Source organism: Perognathus longimembris, chromosome 6 (genome assembly GCF_023159225.1).
Source record: "Perognathus longimembris pacificus isolate PPM17 chromosome 6, ASM2315922v1, whole genome shotgun sequence".
Lineage (NCBI taxonomy): Eukaryota > Metazoa > Chordata > Mammalia > Rodentia > Heteromyidae > Perognathus > Perognathus longimembris.
In genome coordinates this window covers 53,349,248-53,371,643 of record NC_063166.1, presented here as the reverse complement: position 1 = coordinate 53,371,643, position 22,396 = coordinate 53,349,248, and the positions used below count along the sequence as shown (strand labels likewise).

The window sequence follows — 22,396 nt, the reverse complement described above, 5'->3', positions numbered from 1 at the left end:
GCACAGAACATCCTCACACATTTTATGTAGCACAGTACTACTTACACTTTGGGAAAGGGCTCTCAGGAAGATCTTAAGACCCGGACAGACCCAGCTTTCAGGTCTCAGTTCCATTTTCCTCAGATATCTATGTCCTAGTCACTGGTTGTGAGTAAAATGATGTTAGCTAGTCCCAAATTATCTTCACGTTAGACACACATCCAAGACACAAACAGAAAGCTGGCAGACAATGAAAAGCTCTCACCATGTCAAATGCTCTCTTGGCTCAGTTGCAATTCTTAGGAGAAAAAAACTGGCTTTGTTTTCCAAAAGAAAACTCCATACGGTATCAGGATTTATTGCTTTATTATATATTTTATAAAAGAAACGAAAGATAGAGCCCAAACATGCATGCCACCCACCAGAGGAAGCTCATTTCTTTCTTGTGCAGACCATCTTCTAAAGCAGGCCATGGTAACGTTAATGTGCACAGCCCTACACTCTCCCGCATTTATGTTAATGACCCAACTTCAAAAATGGAGCTTCAAAGGGTGTATGAAGACAACAAGAACTTGCCCTTGCTTCAGTAACTTAAAGAACCATGATGTTAACAGGGAGCAAATGCCAAATGAAAAATTGGAATGTCTGTAAGGGCAGGACTGGTGAGATAGACATGGGCCACATGATTTGCTTCTACTTGTTTTCAGAAGGCACATGTCTCCTACACCTTTTCTCAACAACTGAGGATGACAGCAGGAGAATCCAGTATTCAGATTCTACCCACTTTGAGGTATCAAATGCAAGAGGGAAAGATTAGTTATATTCAATCTAAGTAGCATGCAATGAATATATGTTTAAACCAACATGGTTAAGTGTTAAGATTTTTAGAAATCAAAATTATTTATTCACAATTTTAAACTAAAATCAGAGCTATTTATCTTCTGTGGTAATGATTTAAGTGCAAGTGATGCTGGCTTTCACATTTGTTTCCTTCCTTAAGAGCAAGGCAGATCAGTTGTTCTTGAATAAGTCAATGCAGCTCTGCAGGAGGGAGACATTGTTCTGAGGGGGGAAGAAAATCAATAAATAAATCAACAAATAAACCAAATATCAAAGTTAAGGTAAATCAACCTGCTCTAGAATCTCAATACTCAAGAATGAAACACAAACCCACTCTGACACAGTTTTTCTCGTAAGACATGAAATCTAAAGTAGGTTGGGACACCCATTGACTAAATCCCAATTAAATTTTAACTACCCATCCCTTTCCATTTCCAGTTCAACCAGAGTTCCTCAGAGGGGTTGGAATGGGACTTGCTGCCTGAGAGTGGGCACTGTTCCAGCACCTCTAGCCCAGTACAATCATGCCACTTCTCCAAGGCCTTGCTTGGTATAAAGCAGAAGGCCTATGAAAGACCAAGAGCTGCTGGCAGTTCAGTTATGGGTGAGATTAAAAAAAAATTACAAGATTTCTTTTAATGCTCTATACAAAGTAAACACATATAGGGGCTGAGAATATGGCCTAGTGGTAAAGTGCTCGCCTTGTATACATGAAGCCCTGGGTTCTATTCCTCAGCACAACATATATAGAAAAAAGCTGGAAGTGGAGCGGTGACTCAAGAGGTGGAGTACTAGCCTTGAGCAAAAAGAAGCCAGGGATAGTGCTCAGGCCTTGAGTCCACACCCCAGGACTGGCAAAAAAAAAACGAAACAAAACAAAGTAAACACATACAGAAAACTTAAAATGTCCAGTATTTTATGGCTATGAATTATGAACCTACGCAAGTATTCTAAGCGTAAGTACCTAGAATTCTTTTAGTAACCCATATTTACATACACCCATACCAAATAAATTTCCATATTTTATAACAAAAGGAAATTTGCAAACTACTGAAGGTAGAGGTTCAAAGTCAGCTCCCCCAAAAGCCAAGCAAAAGCATGTACTGGTAATGCACACATGTGCCTATGTATACATACGTACACACTCATGCATACACACAGTCACCATGAATACCCAAGATACTGAATAACTTCTGGTATGTGACACAAGCTCTTGCTTTATATCCTAGGCACACCTCAAATGTGATTTTCCTCTGTTACTAGAGCAAGCTAAACTTTAAAGAATTGCCTGTAAGAAGGAGAAACTAAGCTTCAGCTCCTAATCCTAGTCATTCAGAAGTGTGAGATGTAGAGGATAGTCATTAAAAAAGCCAGACCGGCCTTCTAAAATAGCAGGGCTGGAAGTGTGGCTTAAGTGGCAGAGTAGAGCTGAGAGAAAGCTAATTACAAGGCCCTGAGTGCAAACCACAATAGAGGATGGGGAGGGCGGAGGAAGCAGGGTAACTTCAAGAATGCTCTATTTTTCAAGGCAATATGGACCTTTTGGTTTACCATGGAAAAAACTTAGCCACTGACTGCTCCCATACACTAATTGTAACAGATCAAACCACAAGGCAAATATGGAAAATCTCATCTACCTAACACTAGGACAACAAATCAGGAAATTAAACCCCCATCTCTGCTTCAGAAAGAAGCTCCATAGAAAGTAGTTGGCTTAGTTTTAACACTTACTCTGGCGTGCTTTATTTCCAGTTCAGACATTTCAATTAGATTCTTTCTAAATGCTGCTACTCTCTTCCGCTTGAAATTTATTAGTTCTATGGTAAGAAAAAAAAATAGGTTACAAAACTAAAGAAAAGTTATCCTCAGATACACTGAAACTTCAAAATACCCTCAGAAATCCTCTCCCAGAGCTTTCTTGAGTCACCAGTGGGACACACTGTATGTGGTATGGTTACAGTGATGTGCTTGCTTTTTATAAAGGTACTAAAGCTATGTGTAAGATAAAGTGGAATAGAGGATAAGCCAAAACATTACCAATGGCTTCAGAACAGAGGGAATTCTAGATCATATAATGCCACCAATCTTGTGAAAAAGATTTAGCATTCACTAATCTTGATGGAATGCAAATTAAAACTATAAGGAGGAAAAAAAAAACTATAAGGAGGGCTGGGAATGTGGCTTACTGGTAGAGTGCTTACCTAGCATGCATAAACCCCTCGGTTTGATTACTCAGTACCACATAAACAGAAAAGGCTGGAAGTACCATTGTGGAGTATTTGCCGTGAGCAAAAGAAGCTCAGGGACTGTGCCCAGGCCCAAATTCAAGCCCCAGGATGGAGGGATGGGCGACAATGCCTACAAGGAGATATACATCACACCTGCAAGAATGTTTTATTAAAACAGAAGTATCTAGTATGAACGATACAGAGAATACACATTTATATTGAAGAAATGAAAATCGGTACAAGAAAAATGGAGGCTGGGGATATGGCCTAGTGGCAAGAGCGCTTGCCTCCTATACATGAGGCCCTGGGTTCAATTCCCCAGCACCACATGTACAGAAAACGGCCAGAGGTGGCGCTGTGGCTCAAGTGGCAGAGTGCTAGCCTTGAGCGGGAAGAAGCCAGGGACAGTGCTCAGGCCCTGAGTCCAAGGCCCAGGACTGGCAAAAAAAAAAAAAAAAAAAAAAAAAAAGGAAATCCCTCGAAAAGCTAAAAAAAAAAATCCACATCTAAAAAAGGGACGTCTGAATCCTTATTCTCAATATATACTATCTCCAAAAGTTGATCTATAGGAAGATTCTGCAGTTCAATCAATAGTAATGAGTTGCCTGACATGTACAAAGACTAGGTTTGATATCCAGCACTGTTATTGCACCCACCACAAATACAGGACAAGCAAGGGACAGTGGCATATGTCTACAATGGGAGGTCACAAGTTCAAGCCAGCCTGGGATACAAACACCCTGTCTCACCTAAAAAATAATAAAAGGGGAAGGGGCATACTCCTTGAAGAAATGGTCAATTCTAGAACCAAAGTAGAAAGTCCAGGAGACTTTTATCTCCAATTAAGCATCCACCAAAAAGCCAAAGTGAAGCTATGGCTCAAGTATGGTAGAGCACATCCTTGAGCAGAAAATCCCATGGACCACACCCAAGACCAGAATTGAATGAAGCCCCAGAAGCTGCACACATGTAAAAAATAAAGTCACTAGGTACCAGTGACTCACACCAGTAATCTGAACTACTCGAAGCTGAGATCTGAGGACGGTACTTTCAAACCAGCCAGGGCACAAACCTGTGAGACTCAACTACCAGAAAAGTCAGAAGTGGAGCTGTCACTCAAGTAGTAGTGTACAAAAGCTCAAGGAGCACATTCAGGTTCTTCTGAGTTCAAGCCCTAAGACTGAAGGGGGGGAAAATGCCATAGATATAATATAATCCTATCTCCTGTCCCCAATAACTCAGATTTATGAACACACAGGATAAATGTGAGTAAACAAGTGATAAAGTAGATGAGAACAAAGTGCTGAACATAAAACCCAGGTAAGCACTCTACTAATGACAAACATTCTAAATGTTTGCTTTGATAAATCTCACAACTTTCCTACTTTGTAATTTCAAAACAAAATTTAAGTGCAGAAAAATATTCAACCTTCTTTTGCAGATTCAGAAAGTTGTTCAAATTTCTGGCAGCATTCCTGCTGATGTGCCTCAGCCAACTTGACATCTTTGCTTTTTAACCGGGCCTTGTCCAAAGCTTTGTTTGAGTTTTCATAGTCAATGAGGGCTTTGGTGCGCCTATATAAGAGATCCTGAGAAGAAAATTAACAGTACAACATAAAAAATCTCTAGAAAGCAGAACAAACAGCAAACAAGTAAATCAATCTAGAAAACAACCTGAGTAGCCAGTGCTAATGAACTAAGGAAAAAAATGTTATGTGCTAGAAAGGAAGGGTATTAAGTAGCTCAGAGTACTTGCCATAGTATACACAGAGCTCTGGGTTCAGCCCCCTGTCCTACAAAAAATTTTAAGACAGATTAGCAGGCTGTCCACTTAGATTGTATTTATGGACCAGGTGTTAAAACTAAACAAGAGTAAAAACATGGAAATTTCTCTAATTGACTCAATAACTGAACATTACTTTAAGAATGTAAAGTAACATAGGATCCTGTCCCACACAATCCACTTCTGAAAACCTTCCCTGGGATCCAATCTGATGTTTGCAATCTTATGGCAAAACACAAGTTGCCACAAATGTCTAAAACTGGCCATGATGTGGCCATATAAAATAGGTAATACAATTTTTTTTAATTGCATAGGATAAACAAAATTACTGTTGAAACTCAGCAAAGTATAATATGCTTTTGTAGTTTTACCTTTTGTGTGAAAGAAAATTTCTGTAAAAAATTTAAATTAGCTCTTAAGCCAGAAAATAAAGTCTAAAGAATGCTAAAAATGTCTAGGATAAAAGGACAAAGCCTTCTCAAGTCAAAGAATAAAATATTCATTTTATAATCCCCAAATTAACTATTTACATTTTAAACTTTAATTACAATGCTACATACAGAAAGGGCATAACACAAGCAGATCTGGTAAATATCTTCCCTTTGTAACAAAAAGGGGAAATCTCTAGCATTAAAATTTGCTCATGGCATGATGGCTGAGCACTGATATGTTTGTTGGTTAAACAATTCCCTACCTCTCTCTTACCTTTGCGGCCTCTATGTTGAGCATGTAGTACCGGAGGAGCTCTGTCAGCTTTAAATCTTCATCTGATGAGACTCGTCCCTCTACTTTCTATTTTAAAAAAGTAAAGGTCACCATCCATTCACTCAGAAATCTACAAGGATAAATTACGAAGAACAAAAATTCTTACCCTAAGTTTTTCAAATAGTTCAGCAACCTTCAACAGGTACCTGAAAACATACAGAATGTTGTAGTTTAAAGATCTTAAACTGCCTATCAGAAATGAACTTAAGAATGGGCAAAGAAAGTCTATCTTTGGCACTTTAGGATTAATTACCAAACAAGATGTTAATTTCAATTCTTGTAAATAGTAGATAAAATAGAGCATATTTACATTGCCCCACTCATTACTACCATCCTTATCAGGATGATTCTTATTAACAAGGTTATGAGCCATGTTAAACAAGGTTATACAAGCATCACCATGGGTGTCACATCAATAAATGTTATCTTGCTTCTGCTATCAACCAGCTTTTCAACCTCAAGTCAGAGGTAGTATACCCATCTGCAGAGGTAGTTTTTGGGAAAATACATAAATGCCCAGGATGGAAGAATCACAATAAACACACTGGTCAGTATATGGTGATCAGAAGTCTGGGCTACAAAGCAAGACCCTGCCCTTTAAAAACAAAGTCCTGACAAAATGGTAAGAGCCAACTGTCAAAGATAAATTTTCCTCAAATGTAACAGAAATGAAGACCTTAAAAGCTACTATACATACTTCACTTCCTTACAAGTTTTAAAAAGAGTGCTAGGAGATGATAACTATTGACCTTGTACTTCAGTACAGAACCGAAGCCACAGACAGTATTCGAGGGCTACTTTTAACTATACTGGTCAATCTCTTCCATTAGAAGATTGGAGAAATGTTATTCTAACAAAATCTTACTTTTTGATGACTGTAGGCTCTTCTAAGGCCAGACTATGCAAGCAGGCAGCAGTGTGGATATAGTCATCAGCAACATCTAGAGAAATAGCACAGCCTTTTTAACACAAGAAAGCAAGCATATTAGTAAAGGTCTACTACATGGAAAGTGGAAAATATTTACTTTTATGCGATCTGGTCATTTTGTCTGCTTTAGCACAGGAATCCTTGATTCTGTTGTAGTAGTTAATGAGGAAGTTCTTTTCTTGCTCAAAGAAATCATCTACCTCCTAAAAATAAGGAAAAAATAAACAAGCAGAAATTCCAACATTTGGGAAGTTGAGGATCGATCCTAAATTCAAGGTTAGTCTATGCTCAGACTCCCTGCTTAAAAATAAAACAAACCAACACAAAGGCAGTGGAGAAAGATGCCCTTAATCCTAGCTGCTCAAGAGGCTATAAGGCCTGAGAATTGTAGTTCAAAGCCAGCTGGAGTAGGAAAGCCCGTGAGACTCATCTCCAAATAACTACCCCTCACCCAAAAGCCACTAGTAAAGCTGTGGCTCAAATGATAGAGCCTTGAGCAAAAAAGCCTAAAGACAGAGATCAGATGCTGCGTTCAAGCCCAAGAATAACATAACACACACAAAAATTAACCAACACAAATACAACCTTAGCCATTAGCCCATACCTTTAAATCCGACCTACTTGGGAAGATGAGACCTAGAGGAAAGTTCAAAGCCAGCCTGGGCAGAAAAAAACAACCTCCTATCTCTAAAATAATCAGCAAAAGACTGGGTTGCAGGATGGCTCAAGTGGCAGAGTGCTATTATCAAGTGAGCATTAACGCTCAAAGGTCAAGTCCTGGCACAATGGGAAAAAGGTAATTTATAAAACCCTGTATTTTCCAGTACAGTATTCTGGCAAGTGGGATACTGCTTCATTGACTACTTGATCTATATATATACTGCTGGGTTGTTAGTTTTAAAAAAAGGGTTGGGGTTGGGAATTTGGCTTAGTGGTAGAGTGCTTGCCTAGCATGCATGAAGCCCTGGGGTCTGGGTTCCTCAGTACCAAACGAAAAAGGCCAGAAGTGGCACTGTGGCTCAAGTGGTAGAGTGCTAGCCTTGAGAAAAAGAAGCTAAGGATAAAGGGGGGGGGGGGGGGGAATGTAACTAAAAAAATAAAGAGTTTACTAACATTTCCATTCAAATTGTTTTTGTGGTTTGGATTAGAACATGGCAAAAATAAAAATTTATTGTTTCTAAATGAAAAAAAAAAAGGCCCTGAGTTCATTCATGAAGCCCCAAGACTGGAACAAAAAATTTTATTTTTTAAAAAGTGGTTCATTTTTGCCAGATACCAATGGCTCATACCTATGAAATAAGCTGATCTGGGCAAGCTTAAAAAGCAAACCCATGCAGGAGAGTCTCTGAGACTCTTATGGTAGAACCCTAGCTTTGAACACAAAAGTGTAAGCACATCAGCATCACCCTAGGCCTAATTAATTTGAGCTCCAGGGCTAGCACAAAACTAATAAACAAATAAAGTGACTGACTTTAGAATGAGACACATCTGGCAGGCAGCATTGGCCAAGGATAAACATCACAACGTACAACACATGGGCACACATGCATACAAAGTGAATTTTCTCGGAGCCAACTCCTTACCTTAACTCCAGAAAAAAGGACTTCATCAGCACTTTTCACAACGCTTTTAAAAAAGCCACCGAACATCTCTTTGGTATTTTTCCGCCTAACACTTAGCTAGAAAATCAAATTCCAAACAAAAAAGGGAGGGTTATTGCATGCTCCCTAGGATACTGGTTTCTAATTGCAAGTAATGCTTTTTACTACTAGTATAGGCATACACATAACTACAAAATCTAAAATATCTTTTAAGTATTCATAAGCATGATCTACCTCATTCTAAATGACTAACCTATGAAGTATTCTTAATAACTATAGATAAGAAGTCCTTTAGAGGCTTTTTCAATCTTTAGTAGAATCACTGTTTTGTTCACATTTTTTTAAGGCATAATGGTTCAAAGACACTGAAAAACTTTCTAGGTTAAGGCTTGTCTTACAAATATTACGAAAAGGAGGAAACACAATGTAAAAATAAGCAGCCAGTTGTGGTTGGTTGTGCCTGTCTTTAATATCAGCTCTCGGAAGGCTTAGACAGAATCATTAATGTTAAGGCCAGCCCAGGCAATATAGCAAATTGCAGGCCAGTATGTCAAAACAAAAACACTGGGCACCAGTGGCTCACATCTGTAATCTTAGTTACACAGGGAGGCTGAGATCAGAGGATTGCAGTCTGTGCAGAAAAGATACCACTATTACCTCCAATTAACCACTCAAAGGCTTTAAGGAGTAGAGTGCTAGCCTTGTGCAAAAGCTCAGGGACAGCGCCTAGGCTAAGTTCAAGCCCCACGACAGAACAACAACAAAAAAAAGGGCAGAAATATCAGGAGTTGAAAGGAATGGGTAAGAATGGTAAAAGGGGGGATATTATGTTAAGATGTATTATGTTCATAAACTGATTTGTTGAATAGTAAAAAGATAAATAAGTATCATTTCAAAAAAGGTATGGGGAGAGAGAAGATTCTAACAATACCAAACCTAAAGGAAAAACACTAGTGTTTGGAAGGAGGAATGACATTTTTATAATGGATCTATAGAAAAACACTGAAAAATGTTTGTTCTTTTTTCAAATTATTATTATAAAGGCAATGTACAGAGAGAGGGGTTACAGTTACATAAGTCAGGTACATTTCTTTTTGGACAATGTTATCTCTTCCCTCACTCTCTTCTAGTTTTCTCCTCCATTTCTATATTCTTAAGAAATCCTAAACTTCTAAGGATGATTTTTTCCCTGAAAAAATAAAGTAAATTTGAAAGTACAGTTGAGTGATACATTTCAATCTGTCCATGAAAAGGAAATAAAATTGCCTTACATCCTGATCATATTCCAGGAAAACATGAAAGTTTCTATCTTTACTGAGAACAGGATGAGATGAAAGCCGCTGAAGAAAGACTTCATGGGAGGACACAGTCTTCTTAAAGACAGCTAGATACTCACTGAAAAGACACAAACACACAAAACTCAATTACTCCTCTACCTGAGCAATACCACTTACTCCTCTCCTGGTTATCATGCCACTAAGTCAAATAAATACTATAATTGGACCAAAATAAACATTTAGGTTTAACTTGGTATCTCATTAAATAAGACAGCTACCATTTTGGAATCAATGAAGAAAGTGATAATAATGTTATTACATCAGCTCCATCAAGCCAGAGCCTAAACCTACATGCCATCCCTGCTGTTAACTCTATTGGCTACAGCACTTTTGCTTGTTATAATGCATACATACAGCTGGTGCATAAGGTTTGGGAATTCACAAGTGTTATAAAGTAGATTTATACAATTGTAGGCAAAAAGGCCATTAAGCTTCCTAATAGGAAAGGCTGCTTGTTGGTTTACCCATAAGCTGGTCCAGACAAGCAATGTGTGTAGACACTTAGTGTGAGTACTTCCCCTAGGAAACACAGCTGCTCAAATAGGCACCTTAATTCCAAAAGATTGATAGTGGAACATAAGAGGTCCATTTGAGCTAAGCATCCACCAGGTACCAGTGGACCATGCCTGCAAACATAGCTACTCAGGATCCTGGCAGATATGAAAGACCATGGTTCAACGCCAGCGTTGGGGGGAAAAATCCATCAAACTCTCTCATCCCCAATTAACCACCCAAAAGCAAAGTGAAGCAGTGGCTAAATAAAGTTGTAGAGTGCCAGCTGTTAGCAAGGAAGCAAAGTGTGGCATATAAAGACAAAAAGATTATCTGAAGTATAAAAAACCAGTCTGATATTTTCTACATTCTACATTTTCTACTTTTAAAAAAAGTTGTCAGATTTTCCCATTTATTCATACTCACAGTACATCTTTCTAGTTGCCAAACAATAAAGGCAAAGAAAATCCACTCACGCTTCTAGCTCTTGCTTCATCTTGGCAAATTCTTCTTTGGTCATAGACCCTTCCCCTTCTCCCAATTTCTGCATTTTCTCTCGAGGGCCATCAAAGTCTGGTTTTGTAGGAGCAGGAGGAATCTGCAACACATGCAATAACTTGTGAGCATCTTGTCCCAGTGATAATATGCTAACTGGTCAAACATCCAGCTTTTGCTAGTGCAGATGGCCACCATAGTGGAGTTAGCTCAGTCAACTGTCACTTCACTGAACTGTTCTGTTATTTTCTTTCTGATCAGTCGAAAAAAATTTTTCTAATCCCAACGGATAATCTAAAGATTCACATTTTTTGGCTGGATGTATCTCAATGGTAAAGCACTTTGCCTAGTGTTTGTGAGCACAAGGCCCTGTTTAAGCCCCAGTACCACACACACAAATACTAACACAGATGGGATGGGTGTTGTGGCTCACACCAGTAATTCTTAGCCTCTGGAGGATGGAGGTTTGAAGCAAGTTAGAGCAGGAAAATCTATGAGTCTTTTATTTCCAATTAACCACCAAAAAAACTAGACAGAAGTGGTCGAGTAGAGAGCACTAGCCTTGAACAAAAAAGTTCTGGGATAGCACCAAGGCTGAGTTAAATCCCAGGACTAATACAAACTCAATTACTGACTTTGTTCAATTATTAAATATTTTTCAAGCTTGTTGCTCAGTTAGCTGAAATACGAGGATCGGGATTCCTCTACCTACAACCATCAAGAAGCTAGAAATGAACATGTAGCTCAAGTGGTAGAAAGCCAGCCTTGAGCAAAAGAGAAAAAGTTGAGAGCCAGAGGCCCTGAGGGCTCAAACCCAGGACCAACACAAAAACAACAGTCTCCCCACTACTTGGCAAGTAAGAATTAAGACATTTAATTTTCACTTAAAATCAGCTAAGTTAACTCATGTTAAGTGCTGATCCCCCAGGCTGGGAATGTGGCTCAGGGGTAGAGTGCTTGCCTAGCATGCATGAAGCCCCGGGTTTGATTCCTCAGTACCAGATAAAAAAAGCTGAAGTGTCGCCGGAGTAGAGTGCTAGTCTTGAGCAAAAGAAGCTCAGGAACAGTGCCCAGGCCCTGAATTCAAGTCCCAGGACTGGCAAAAAAAAAAAAAAAGTGCCGGGCTGGGAATATGGCATAGTGGCAAGAATGCTTGCCTCGTATACATGAAGTCCTGGGTTCAATGCCCCAGCACCACATACACAGAAAACGGCCAGAAATGGCACTGTGGCTCAAGTGGCAGAGTATTAGCCTTGAGAAAATGAAGCCAGGGACAGTGCTCAGGCCCTGAGTCCAAGCCCAGGACTGGCAAAAAAAAAAAAAAAAAGTGCTGATACTCATCCTCCTCCATTACTCTTTAAGCACTGATAAATTTTGCCGCAGACTATAAATAACAAAGTCCCCTTATATATCAATTCTAATGATGCTGGAAGATACCATAGAAAAATAGAATCTAAGGTAATTAAAATTTGAATATTAAAACTGTTTACCCTCAAAGCCTAATACGATTAATCACAGTCTCAGCATTCATAAAAGAATGACTCTAGTAAGTACATGAATTACTTTGCAAAACCCATTATAAAAAGTGAATGAAGTCCCCCTCAAGCATAGTAAATAGCAAGAAAGAAAATAGATTACTTGATTTTCTAAAATGCACTCACAATAAGCCCAGCATAGTCTGTTGTTTCAGTAAGTGTGTCATGTAACCACACAAAGTCTTCATGTTGCCTTGTAACAGAAAACTCTGGGCTCTGAAACACAGGCAGTGTGGTCTATAAAAAAAAGAAAGAAGTGGTAACATCACCTGATTAAGTAGTTTGAGTTTCCTGGACTGTACCATGGGAAAATTCTGCATAATACAACATCACACTAAGATACAATAAACAAAGCTGCAACACATGATCTCCCATCACCACCAAGGAAACTATAGCTAAGACTCAATATAACCTGTAAGGAAATGTTTTCACAATTCCCTACCTATGACCTAAAGCTGGTCATAAACATAAGAATCTACTAGTAAAAGTAGAATTTGATAAAAGTTAACTATAGTTCTATTTGTCAAAGAATGAACCTACTCCCAAGTCTTAGGACAGTTCACTACTGCCATGGAAACAGTCCTTAACTTCATTTTCACTCCAATGAATTAATTTCATCTACTTTGATCAGGTCAGGAAGCAGAAATTGTGCAGCCTGTCTTCATGCTCACCCCTAAATAAACTCAAGTATTATTACAGATCAGGCTAAGGTACCAAGAAAATTTGCTTCTAACTTAGTAAATACATAACAAAATATCTTAACAGTGACCTCTTGGTACAAATTTAAAACAAAGGCAGAAGATTTGCACTGTGTAGATAGGACACTAGGGCTCCATTTCATCTAGTAGGCTTACCTTAGTGTGCACTGTAAATTTGACCTTATCTCTCTCACTGAGTGCATCAGGTATGTCGATCTGAAGTGAGGGATCAATGTTCAGGTCCACAGATACAGATCTCAGCTGAAAAACATTATTTTATTATTAGTCTCAACCCTAAAAGTACCTGCCCCAAAATAGGAAGAACTATTAAAAAGAAATAAAAAAGTCACATAGTAGGAGTTGGGAGTATGTACAAGTGGAGCATTTATATTCAGAGATTGTGGCAAGCAACTGAGGAAATCTAGACAGGAAGGGTGAATTAGAAAAAATTAAAACAAAGAAGTCAAGAGGTGGTGGCTCAGCTACCATCATGTTCAGGAAACTGGAACCTAGAAGATCAGTTTGAAGCCAGTCCAGAAGAAGTCTGTAAGAATCAATCTCCAAAGTAACCAGCAAAAAAACAGGGCTGGAGGGAAGCATGGCCCCTGTGATAATGATAGCCCAGCAATGAGCTAAACCAGCCTAAGACCCTGAGTTCCAAACAGTGCCAAGAAAGGAAAAAAAAAACACAAAGCAGAACTACATATGAACGACCTTTCTAGATACAAAAGTTGTCAAACTTGGAAGCAACTAAAGTTAGTTTTGCCTCGTATACATGAAGCCCTGGGGCTGGGGATATGGCCTAGTGGCAAGAGAGCTTGCCTCGTATACATGAGGCCCTGGGTTCGATTCCCCAGCACCACATATACAGAAAATGGCCAGAAGTGGCGCTGTGACTCAAGTGGCAGAGTGCTAGCCTTGAGCAAAAAGAAGCCAGGGACAGTGCTCAGGCCCTGAGTCCAAGGCCCAGGACTGGCAAAAATAATAATAATAATAATAAAAATTTAAGGGGCTGGGGATATAGCCTAGTGGCAAGAGTGCCTGCCTCGGATACACGAGGCCCTAGGTTCGATTCCCCAGCACCACATATACAGAAAACGGCCAGAAGCGGCGCTGTGGCTCAAGTGGCAGAGTGCTAGCCTTGAGCGGGAAGAAGCCAGGGACGGTGCTCAGGCCCTGAGTCCAAGGCCCAGGACTGGCCAAAAAAAAAAAAAAAAAAAAATTAAGAAACTTGCACTAATAGTTAACAGAGAGTAGAGATAATAAAAGCAATAAAAAGTATGCACTCAGGAAGAATGCTATTGTAACTGAATTTAGAAGCAATGCAAATGTTTAAATCCTTAAAGCAAGTAATCAGAGGTGAAATTCTCATTTCCCCATTCCTTTTGTTCTAACTATAACCAAAATAGAAAAAAAAAACCACCAACTCTCTAGACTACTTAAAACAGAAGGCCCCACAGAAAACTGGAGCTAAGGAGATATAAATACTCAAGATCAAGAACAGTAACTTCTTTTTCTTGCTGGTCTTGGGGCTTGGTCTAGGCATTGTCCCTGAGGTCTTCAGCTCACCTGTAGCGCTCTACCACTGAGTCACAGCAGCACCACCACCTCCAGTTTTCTGGTGGTTAATTGGAGATTAGAATCTCCCATGCAGGCTTTGAACCAAGATACTCAGATCCCAACCTCTGGAGTGACTAAGATTAGCTAGGATTACAGGCATGAACCAATGCACCAAGCTATACTTTAACTTCTAAGGAAAATATCTGGCCCAATCAGCTATAAAGAGTAAATACAAAGTACCTTCTAAAAGTTGAATTTTCTAAAGTCTGGATTCTACCTACTTAGGATGCTGAGATCTGAGGATCTTTGAAGCCAGCCCAGCAGACTCTTTAATCAGGAAAAACAAACATGACAAAGAAAAAAAAAAGTCAAAGCCACAGACACAACCATAGTTATGGCTTTCCTCCAAGAAGCTCGAAGTTCTGTCAGTAAGCCCTGAACAGGACTGGGAATGTGGCTTAGTGGTAGAGTGCTTGACCAAGCAACATGAATCAAGCCCTGGCAGCCCAGCAGACTCTTATCTCTAATCAGGAAAAACAAATATAACAAAGGAAAAAAAAAAGTCAAAGCCACAGACACAACCATAGTTATGGCTTTCCTCCAAGAAGCTCAAAGTTCTGTCAGTAAGCCCTGAACAGGACTGGGAATGTGGCTTAGTGGTAGAATGCTTGACCAAGCAGCATGCATGAAGCCCTGGGTACCACATAAACAGAAAAGGCCGGAAGTGGCGCCGTGGCTCAGTGGTAGAGTGCTAGTGTTGAGCAAAAGAAGCTCAGTGGCAGTATCCAGGCCCTGAATTCAAGTTCTAGTAATTAAAAAAAAAAAACAACAGTAGTGGAATATAGCTAGAATTACACCATTTGAAATGCTGAAGCAGAACCAAATAAATTGGAGGTTACACTGACCTATACAATTAGACTGCCTCAAAAACAGCTATGGACAGAACTTGATTTCAACAGCAACTACTAGCTAAGATCACAGCACAATTAACAATCTCAACTTCTTGACCAAAGTATTTTTCTTCAAAATATATTCTTGATAACTGGCATGAAATATCACAAGGTCAGAGACTACATTCTAATCACAACGTAACTCCAGTTGTGGTAAATTTCTGCCAAAAAAAAGCTTCCTTCCTTCTGATAGAATAAGCTTTTGTTGGTTAAATACTGCTTTCAAAAATACTAACAAATAAATCTCAATGTTTGATCGCTGACTAAGGAAAAGTAGCCACTCTTCCTATTCAGTTGAGGTCAGACAACACGGAGTATACTCCAGGCCCAGGTGGCTGTCTGTAAGCCTAGCTACTCAGGAGACTCTAGGTTTCAAGCCAGCCTGGGCAGGCGGGTCCTTGGGACTTATCTCCAATAAACTACCAGAAAAGGCCAGAAGTGGTGCTGTGGCTCCAGTGGTAAAATGCTAGCCTTGAGCAGAAAGAGGCTCAGGGACAGCGCCCAGGCCCTAAGTTCAAGCCCAACACCACCCACCTCCACCCCCCAAAAAACCCCTGAAAATCTAATCTCCCATTCCATGGCCAATCACCAAATGGGCTTTATCGCTGTAGCACAGAAACCCTTCAGATAAAGGTGACACTACCAGTAAAAAGAACTGCAAAATTTTCCAAGTCAGCATTTGTGTCCCCATTCTGGAAACACCAAGCACAATGAAAAGTTAGCGCATTCTTTATGTTTAGTCAACAAAACAATCCCCTGCTATCACATGCCACAGTACTTGCGTAAAAAACCAGACCTAAGGGCAATAGTGGTAATCTTACCCTGCCTGAATGGTCATTTACATATCACTAGGAAAAGGCAGGCAAAGCAGACCTTCAGTGAAAAACTACAGGTTTTTCATTAGTCAGTTTGAGAGAATCAGACTCCTAGCCCACTCCTAGCTGGGTGCCTATGGCTCATGAATCTTAGCTACCCAGGAGGCTGAGATCTGAGGATCTTGATTCAATGCCAGCCCAGGCAGCTAAATCCAGACTAATCTCCAATTAATAGCCAAAAAGGTGGTAGAGCTGTGGCTCGGGTGGCTGAGTGCTAATCTTAAGAGCACAAAAGCTGAGTGTACCCAGGCCCTGAGTTCAAGCCCTAGGACATGTATACATACATACACACACACACACACACACACACACACACACACACACACACAGCTTATTCCTAAGCAATAAAAGTCTTAAGTCTTAAAGATGACTCAGATTTCTCTAAAAATTGTTTCATCATATGCCCATTTCAGATAATCTCAGCTGCCAATGTACTTCCCTACCCGTGTCAATACTTAAAATTAGGAGCCTAATTATCCTCCTAGAAAGATAAGGGATGAAGCATTGTGGCATATGGAAGCAGTTTTAACTGTTTTCAAGAAAGAGTGGGCTGTTAAAAATCTCAGCTACCTGAGGCAAGAGGATCAAGAATTTGAGGGCAGAGAGCTGGGAATATGGTCTAGTGGCAAGAGTGCTTGCCTCATATACATGAAATCTTAGGTTCCATTCCTCAGCACCACATATATAGAAAAGGCCAGAAGTGGCACTGTGGCTTAAGTTGGCAGAGTGCTAGTCTTGAGCAAAAAGAAGCCAGGGACAGTGCTCAGGCCCGAGTTCAAGCCCCAGGACTGGGAGAGAAAAAAAAAAAAAAAAAGAATTTGAGGGCAGAATGGGCTACATAGCAAGGCTAGCTCAAAGACATCTGAATATTTTTGGCAAGACCACCAATGCACTTCCTGGCTAAGAATCTTCTATTCTCTTGTCTCCCAGTTGTACCCTGAACACTTGCAGAACAATCCTGAAGGACACTCAGGTGTTAATCACCAGTCTTTCAAGATACTCATTATGACTCATTTGGGAGTAAGACAATATCAGCAACATGCTCGCTCCTCAAAAAGTGTACTGGGACTGGGAATGTGGCTTAGTGGCAGAGTGCTTGCCTAGCATGCAGGAAGCCCTGGGTTTGATTCCTTAGCACCACATAATCAGAAAAAAGCCAGAAATGACACTGTGGCTCAAGAGGTAGAAAAGAAGCCCCAGGGACAGTGCTCAGACACTGAGTCCAAAACCCAGGACTGGCCAAAAAAAAAAAGTTTACTGATCACAGATGGCAAAGGGACCTACTACCTATGTGGCCAGTCACCCATGGCTCAACACCTCTAATCCTAGCAACTCTAGTAGGATGAGAGCTAAGGATTGAGACTCAAAGCCAGCCTGGTAGAAGTCTATGAAATTCTTCAATTAACCACCCAAAATCCAGAAGTGGGGCTGTGTGGCTCAAGTGGTAGAGTGCTAACTTTGTTAGAGAGCAGCGCCTAGGCCCTGAGTTCAACAGACCAGCACAAGGGTGGAAAAAAGGATGTACAAAAAATTTGCATTAACTTCTGCGAAAAAGAAAGATGCACATACGTGCTTATGAAACATTTGTTTCAACTAACAAGGAAATGCTGTGATGCTAACACATTCTCTTGGTTTAAAGGACTAAAATGTCTCAAGATAATCTGAATTGTTTTCTCCTATCCCAACACTGGCTCATGAAAAACAACTAAATCACTTAGTAAATACTATAGTAATTGCCATTACAAGTAAGTGACTTACCCTCATCATTCCCTCCCACTGGTTCTTTATAAGGCCTGAAATCATAACTTTGTCCTCACAAACAACACAACTACAAACTTACAGAAGACTTCAGATTAGTCCTAGCTACTCAGGAGACTAAGATTTGAGGAGCACAGTTCGAAGCCAGCCTGGGCAGGCAAGTCCATCTTGCCTCCGATTAGCTGCCAAAAAGCAGGAAGTACAGCTGTGGCTATGAGATAGAACACTAGCCTTGGCCCAAAAAGCTAAAAGCAACCAAGGCTGAACGAAAAAAAAAAAAAAGAGTTAAATTACTTAGGTACAAGGTTAAAAATTAGATGGGCTGCAGGCCGTGATCAGATTTCTACCACTCATCTTAGTGAGATAGGACCCAGTGGGACCCATCCCTGCTGGCACCAACCATTCCTCCCAGTAGTCTACCAACACACAAGCAGTCCACAATAGAACACTGCAGGCTGCAGGGCATTTGGAAGCTACACAACCCCAAGTTCCTAGAACAGGAACTGAGGCCTGGAAAGATGGTCAGTGCAGCGCACTCAGCGAATGGATAAACTGAATCATCATGTCACAAGGCCGCAAGCCCATACACTAGCCAAATCTCTCAACATGGCACCAGAAAGCAGTTACGTTCATATACTGCCTTAAGTAACTAATTCTATGTCAAGAAACCAAATTCGTTATTGTTGACTATTTTGTAAAAGAGGGGGCTGGGAATATGGCCTAGTGGCAAGAGTGCTTGCCTCGTATACATGAGGCCCTGGGTTCGATTCCTCAGCACCACATATACAGAAAATGGCCAGAAGTGGCACTGTGGCTCAAGTGGCAGAGTGCTAGCCTTGAGCAAAAAAAAAAGCCAGGGACAGTGCTCAGGCCCTGAGTTCACAGCCCAGGACTGGCCAAAAAAAAAAAAACAGGATTTAAGATTGCCACATGAGAGCCCAGCGCTGGTGGCACATTCCTTTCTTTATTCCTAGCCATCCAGATCATGACTCAAAGCCAGCCCAGGCAGGGAAGTCCATGAGACACTTATCTCCAATTAACTACCAGAAAACTGGAAGTGGCACTGTGGCTCAAAGTGGTAGAGCAAAAGCCTTGAGCAAAAGTTCAGGGACAGCACCCAGGCCCAGAATTCAAAGAGCCCCACTGACTTCAAGCCCTACCACCCACAAGGAAAATCTGAAAGCTTCTAGTGTTAGTCCAATTAGGACTTAACAGAAAAGGCAAGAACTTTGGTGACTCTTGCATGTAATGCTATTCAGGAGGCTGAGAGCTAAAAGACTGAGGTTCAAAGCCATGAGACTCTTATCTCCAATTTACTTCCAGAAAGCTGTACAATTTACTAATCATAGATCTGAGAAAACAACTGGGGGCAAACAGACTTCGGGTACACAAGTTGACTGACTCTACCCAAATCATGTAAGTTAGCTTAACTCGATTCTCAGACGGGTGATTTGACTGGGTCCAATAGCCTCTTGGCAATTTCTTCCTGAAACCATAAACATGTAGGTACATTATGACTTGCTCAAGTAGTATGTTCATAATTGGGACACCTAAAGACACAGTGTGCAAGTTACTGGTCCAGAACTAAGGCGTGGGCAGCTCTGATAAGCCATACTTCCTGGACTTAAAGTCTTGTAGAAAAAAATTCAGTTTAGAAACAAAAAGGGAAATGTGACTTTGCTATGGTATTCGTCAAAGTTCAGGACTGTCCCTGTACTAACAGAGTGGTCAGTGGAGTAAACTGCCACTAGTGACAGCTTCCATAAATAACTGGATCTATATCTAACAAAAGTCATGGTCAATTATTTTTTTGCTAGCTGTTTCTCTAATTAAAAATGACACCAGGCAGGGTTGGGAATGTGGCTTTGCGGTAGAATGCTTACCTAGCATGTATGGAGCCCTGGGTTCCATTCCTCAGCACCACATCAACAGAAAAGGCTAGAAGTGGCCCTATGGCTCAAGAGTGCTAAACTTGAGCAAAACAAAACAAAAAAATGAAAGAAGCCAGGGACAGTGCTCAGGCCCTAAGTCCCAAGCCCCAGGACTGGAAAAAAAAAAAAAGGCACCAGGCTAAGCAGTTATCTAGCACATGCAACTGCCAGAGAAAAGCACTTACTACTAAAAGTTCCCTTTCTTTCAAGAGACTAGTATGTAGTCCAGGCTGGCCTGGAACCTGATATCCTCCTGAGTATGCAGATTGCAAGTTTATGCTAACACACTGACAAGAGCTTTTCATTTTTTTGTTTTCAACTTACTTCAGTCTGTTCACAATCACAAAGAAATCTAAAGTTCTTCAGATCCCAGGGAAACTCCCAGGAGGCATTAGAACTCAAGACATAAACACTACTTTCATTATACTTCATTTGCCCTAAGTTAAACTAATAGGTACAATTCTTACCAAAAGATTATACAAAGATACACTGAATGTACAATAGACATGTAAATACCCAGCCAATGACTTTTAGTAAATGGAATGACTTGACAAATCTGCAACTTGCTAAATGACTGGAGACAAGGATAACCTACCCCTAGAGTGTGTTCTGAATAACCTCCATTTCCCCACCACACCAGCTAAAAATCTGAGACATCTGAGAACTTTCATCTAGTCCACAGTACTCTTTTCTTAGCTACCGTAAAGTTGAGGCCAAATGAACTCATTTGGTTAACTGGTTCTCAGGAGCCATACACAGTGAAACCCATTAAATATACCAATATGCAATTCATTATATTAGAAGAGAGTGAAGAACTGAGAGCATAGCTCAGTAATAGAGCAGAACACATGACTAGCAGGAATAAAGCCATGGTTGGCTTCCCACCACAGGAAAAACAATATTTAAACACTGATTAAAAATAAAGTATTTCAGTGCAAGTTTGTCCCAACACTTTGATTCATGTTACCATTTTACACTAGTCACACACAAATTCCCTTCAGTTCAATGTAAAAGCATCTAGACCTGATCCTCCAACAGCAAGGAGCATAGGAAAAAGCCACATGTCGGAGTAGTAATTTACTTACCTCTTCTGTAAAAGAACCAGGTGGAAAATAAAGCAAAGCCACTTTTTTTCACTATGGACATGGACAAAGCCCCTTTACCCACTAAAACCAGGTGGCATTTCATACTTTTCAAAATCCTCAGATTTTGCTCAAGGTCTAGGGTAGCGAGGAAGTCATCTTAAAGACTCAGCTGTGGTTAGAATGTTCCATTAAGAGCTTCCAAAGAAATACAACATCCCAATCAAGATCCTCCCTTGTACAAGGCTGTTTCAATAACCATTAACAATGATACCCTTGTTGGAACAATCCAGTTGTTTTGTACACAAGAATTCACTGGAAGAAAAATTATTTCTCCATTCAAAGACACTTCTAAAGGGTCAGCTATGTAACGTGATACCTAGTTTCTTTTGATTGCCTGGTAGTGTTTGTAGATTTAGGTTTTCGTCGTTTAAAATGGTGTGGACGATTCTACCCATAACCAGTATGTTATGCAAATTAGGACTCACATTTAAAGGAGCATTAAAAGTGGAGGCTTGTCAGTGTTTAATTGGCAATAACATCCAGTTTATTACATTAAAATCTCTTGCACATCAAGAAACGCGCGACCTTTTAAGCAAAAGTTCAAGTATTGAAGCACCAACTAAAATTACACATTTCCCATGTAGCGTCTACGAAGTTTGGAAGACACGCTACAGATACTGATGGAATTTCCCCAGCAATTCAGGCAAAAAGGGGTGAGATGGTTTGGAGGCAACATACCCATACCATTAGCAGCATGTAAAATGATTTTAACGTTCACCTTCCACTCACCCGAGACAATGTTAAGTCTTTACATATTGTGTGAACTCAAAGGATCAGTCCACTACTGGCAGTGTCTAGACTGCAGACCCGCGTGTCTGGCCTCTCGGAGGGAAGCGGGGATTCACCGAGGCCGCTCCGACCAGCTTCTCTATAGGGTGAACGAGCCAAGGGGGTCGTCGGGGGCCTTCCAGGTGCTTCCCGGACTGCAGTGGGCCACGAGCAGGTAGAACCCCCCGGGAAAGGGGAAGGAGGGGGAGCAGAACACACCGTACTACGAGGTCGGACACTAAGAAGGGAGGACCTCACCTTGCTGCGGTCCTCCTCCTGCTGCTGCAGCACCTCGGGAACCGCGGCCATGGCGACGCGGACCTCGAGCTGGGGCCGCCTGGGCTGTACGAGGAAAGAAGAGGCTGGGCCGCCGCTGCTGCTGCCGCCGCCGGGGTGCCTCTCAGGGGCGGCCGCGGCCCCAGCCCCGCCTCCGCTGGCCTCCCGGCCCGACGGCAGCCAGGAGACCTCGGGACTCCGCCACCATCCCAGCAGCCCCGGGAGCAGGCGAGCGGCAAGCCACGTGCTTCCCCAGAGCGGCCTCCCCCGTCCCCGCTGCCGTCCATCTTGGAGCCGGGCAAAGAAGCAATGCGGAGCCTACCCTCGCTCCGCACCACCCGAAGACCGCAGACCGCACACCCGAAACGGAGACACGGAGAAGCGGAGCCAAGGGACGTGTGCCACGGAGGAACGTCCCCGAAAAAGAACGCGCTCGCTAGCACGGAGGAAAT

The 22,396-nt window shown here is 41.1% G+C and overlaps 1 protein-coding gene and 1 non-coding gene across 3 annotated transcripts; both read right to left on the bottom strand.

The window, feature by feature from the left end:
- Positions 1 to 854: 854 nt before the first annotated feature.
- On the bottom strand, positions 855 to 22,396 carry Snx5 (sorting nexin 5). Of its 2 annotated transcripts, XM_048348749.1 has the most exons (14): positions 22,267 to 22,396; positions 21,927 to 22,010; positions 12,838 to 12,942; positions 12,110 to 12,220; positions 10,430 to 10,551; positions 9,396 to 9,519; positions 8,107 to 8,202; positions 6,621 to 6,726; positions 6,461 to 6,536; positions 5,702 to 5,741; positions 5,536 to 5,622; positions 4,477 to 4,636; positions 2,551 to 2,636; positions 855 to 1,041 (listed from the first exon to the last, which is right to left on the bottom strand). In XM_048348749.1, exons 2-14 carry the CDS (start codon positions 21,975 to 21,977, stop codon positions 991 to 993), a joined length of 1,215 nt encoding a protein of 404 aa, XP_048204706.1. In that variant the 5' UTR covers positions 21,978 to 22,010; positions 22,267 to 22,396; the 3' UTR covers positions 855 to 990. The 2 variants fall into 2 exon arrangements, with proteins under 2 accessions (XP_048204706.1, XP_048204705.1); XM_048348748.1 differs by lacking the exon at positions 22,267 to 22,396 and having other exon boundaries at positions 21,927 to 22,144.
- On the bottom strand, positions 18,156 to 18,393 carry LOC125354026. The gene has a single exon (XR_007211416.1). It is a non-coding gene; the product is annotated as a small nucleolar RNA SNORD17 (small nucleolar RNA).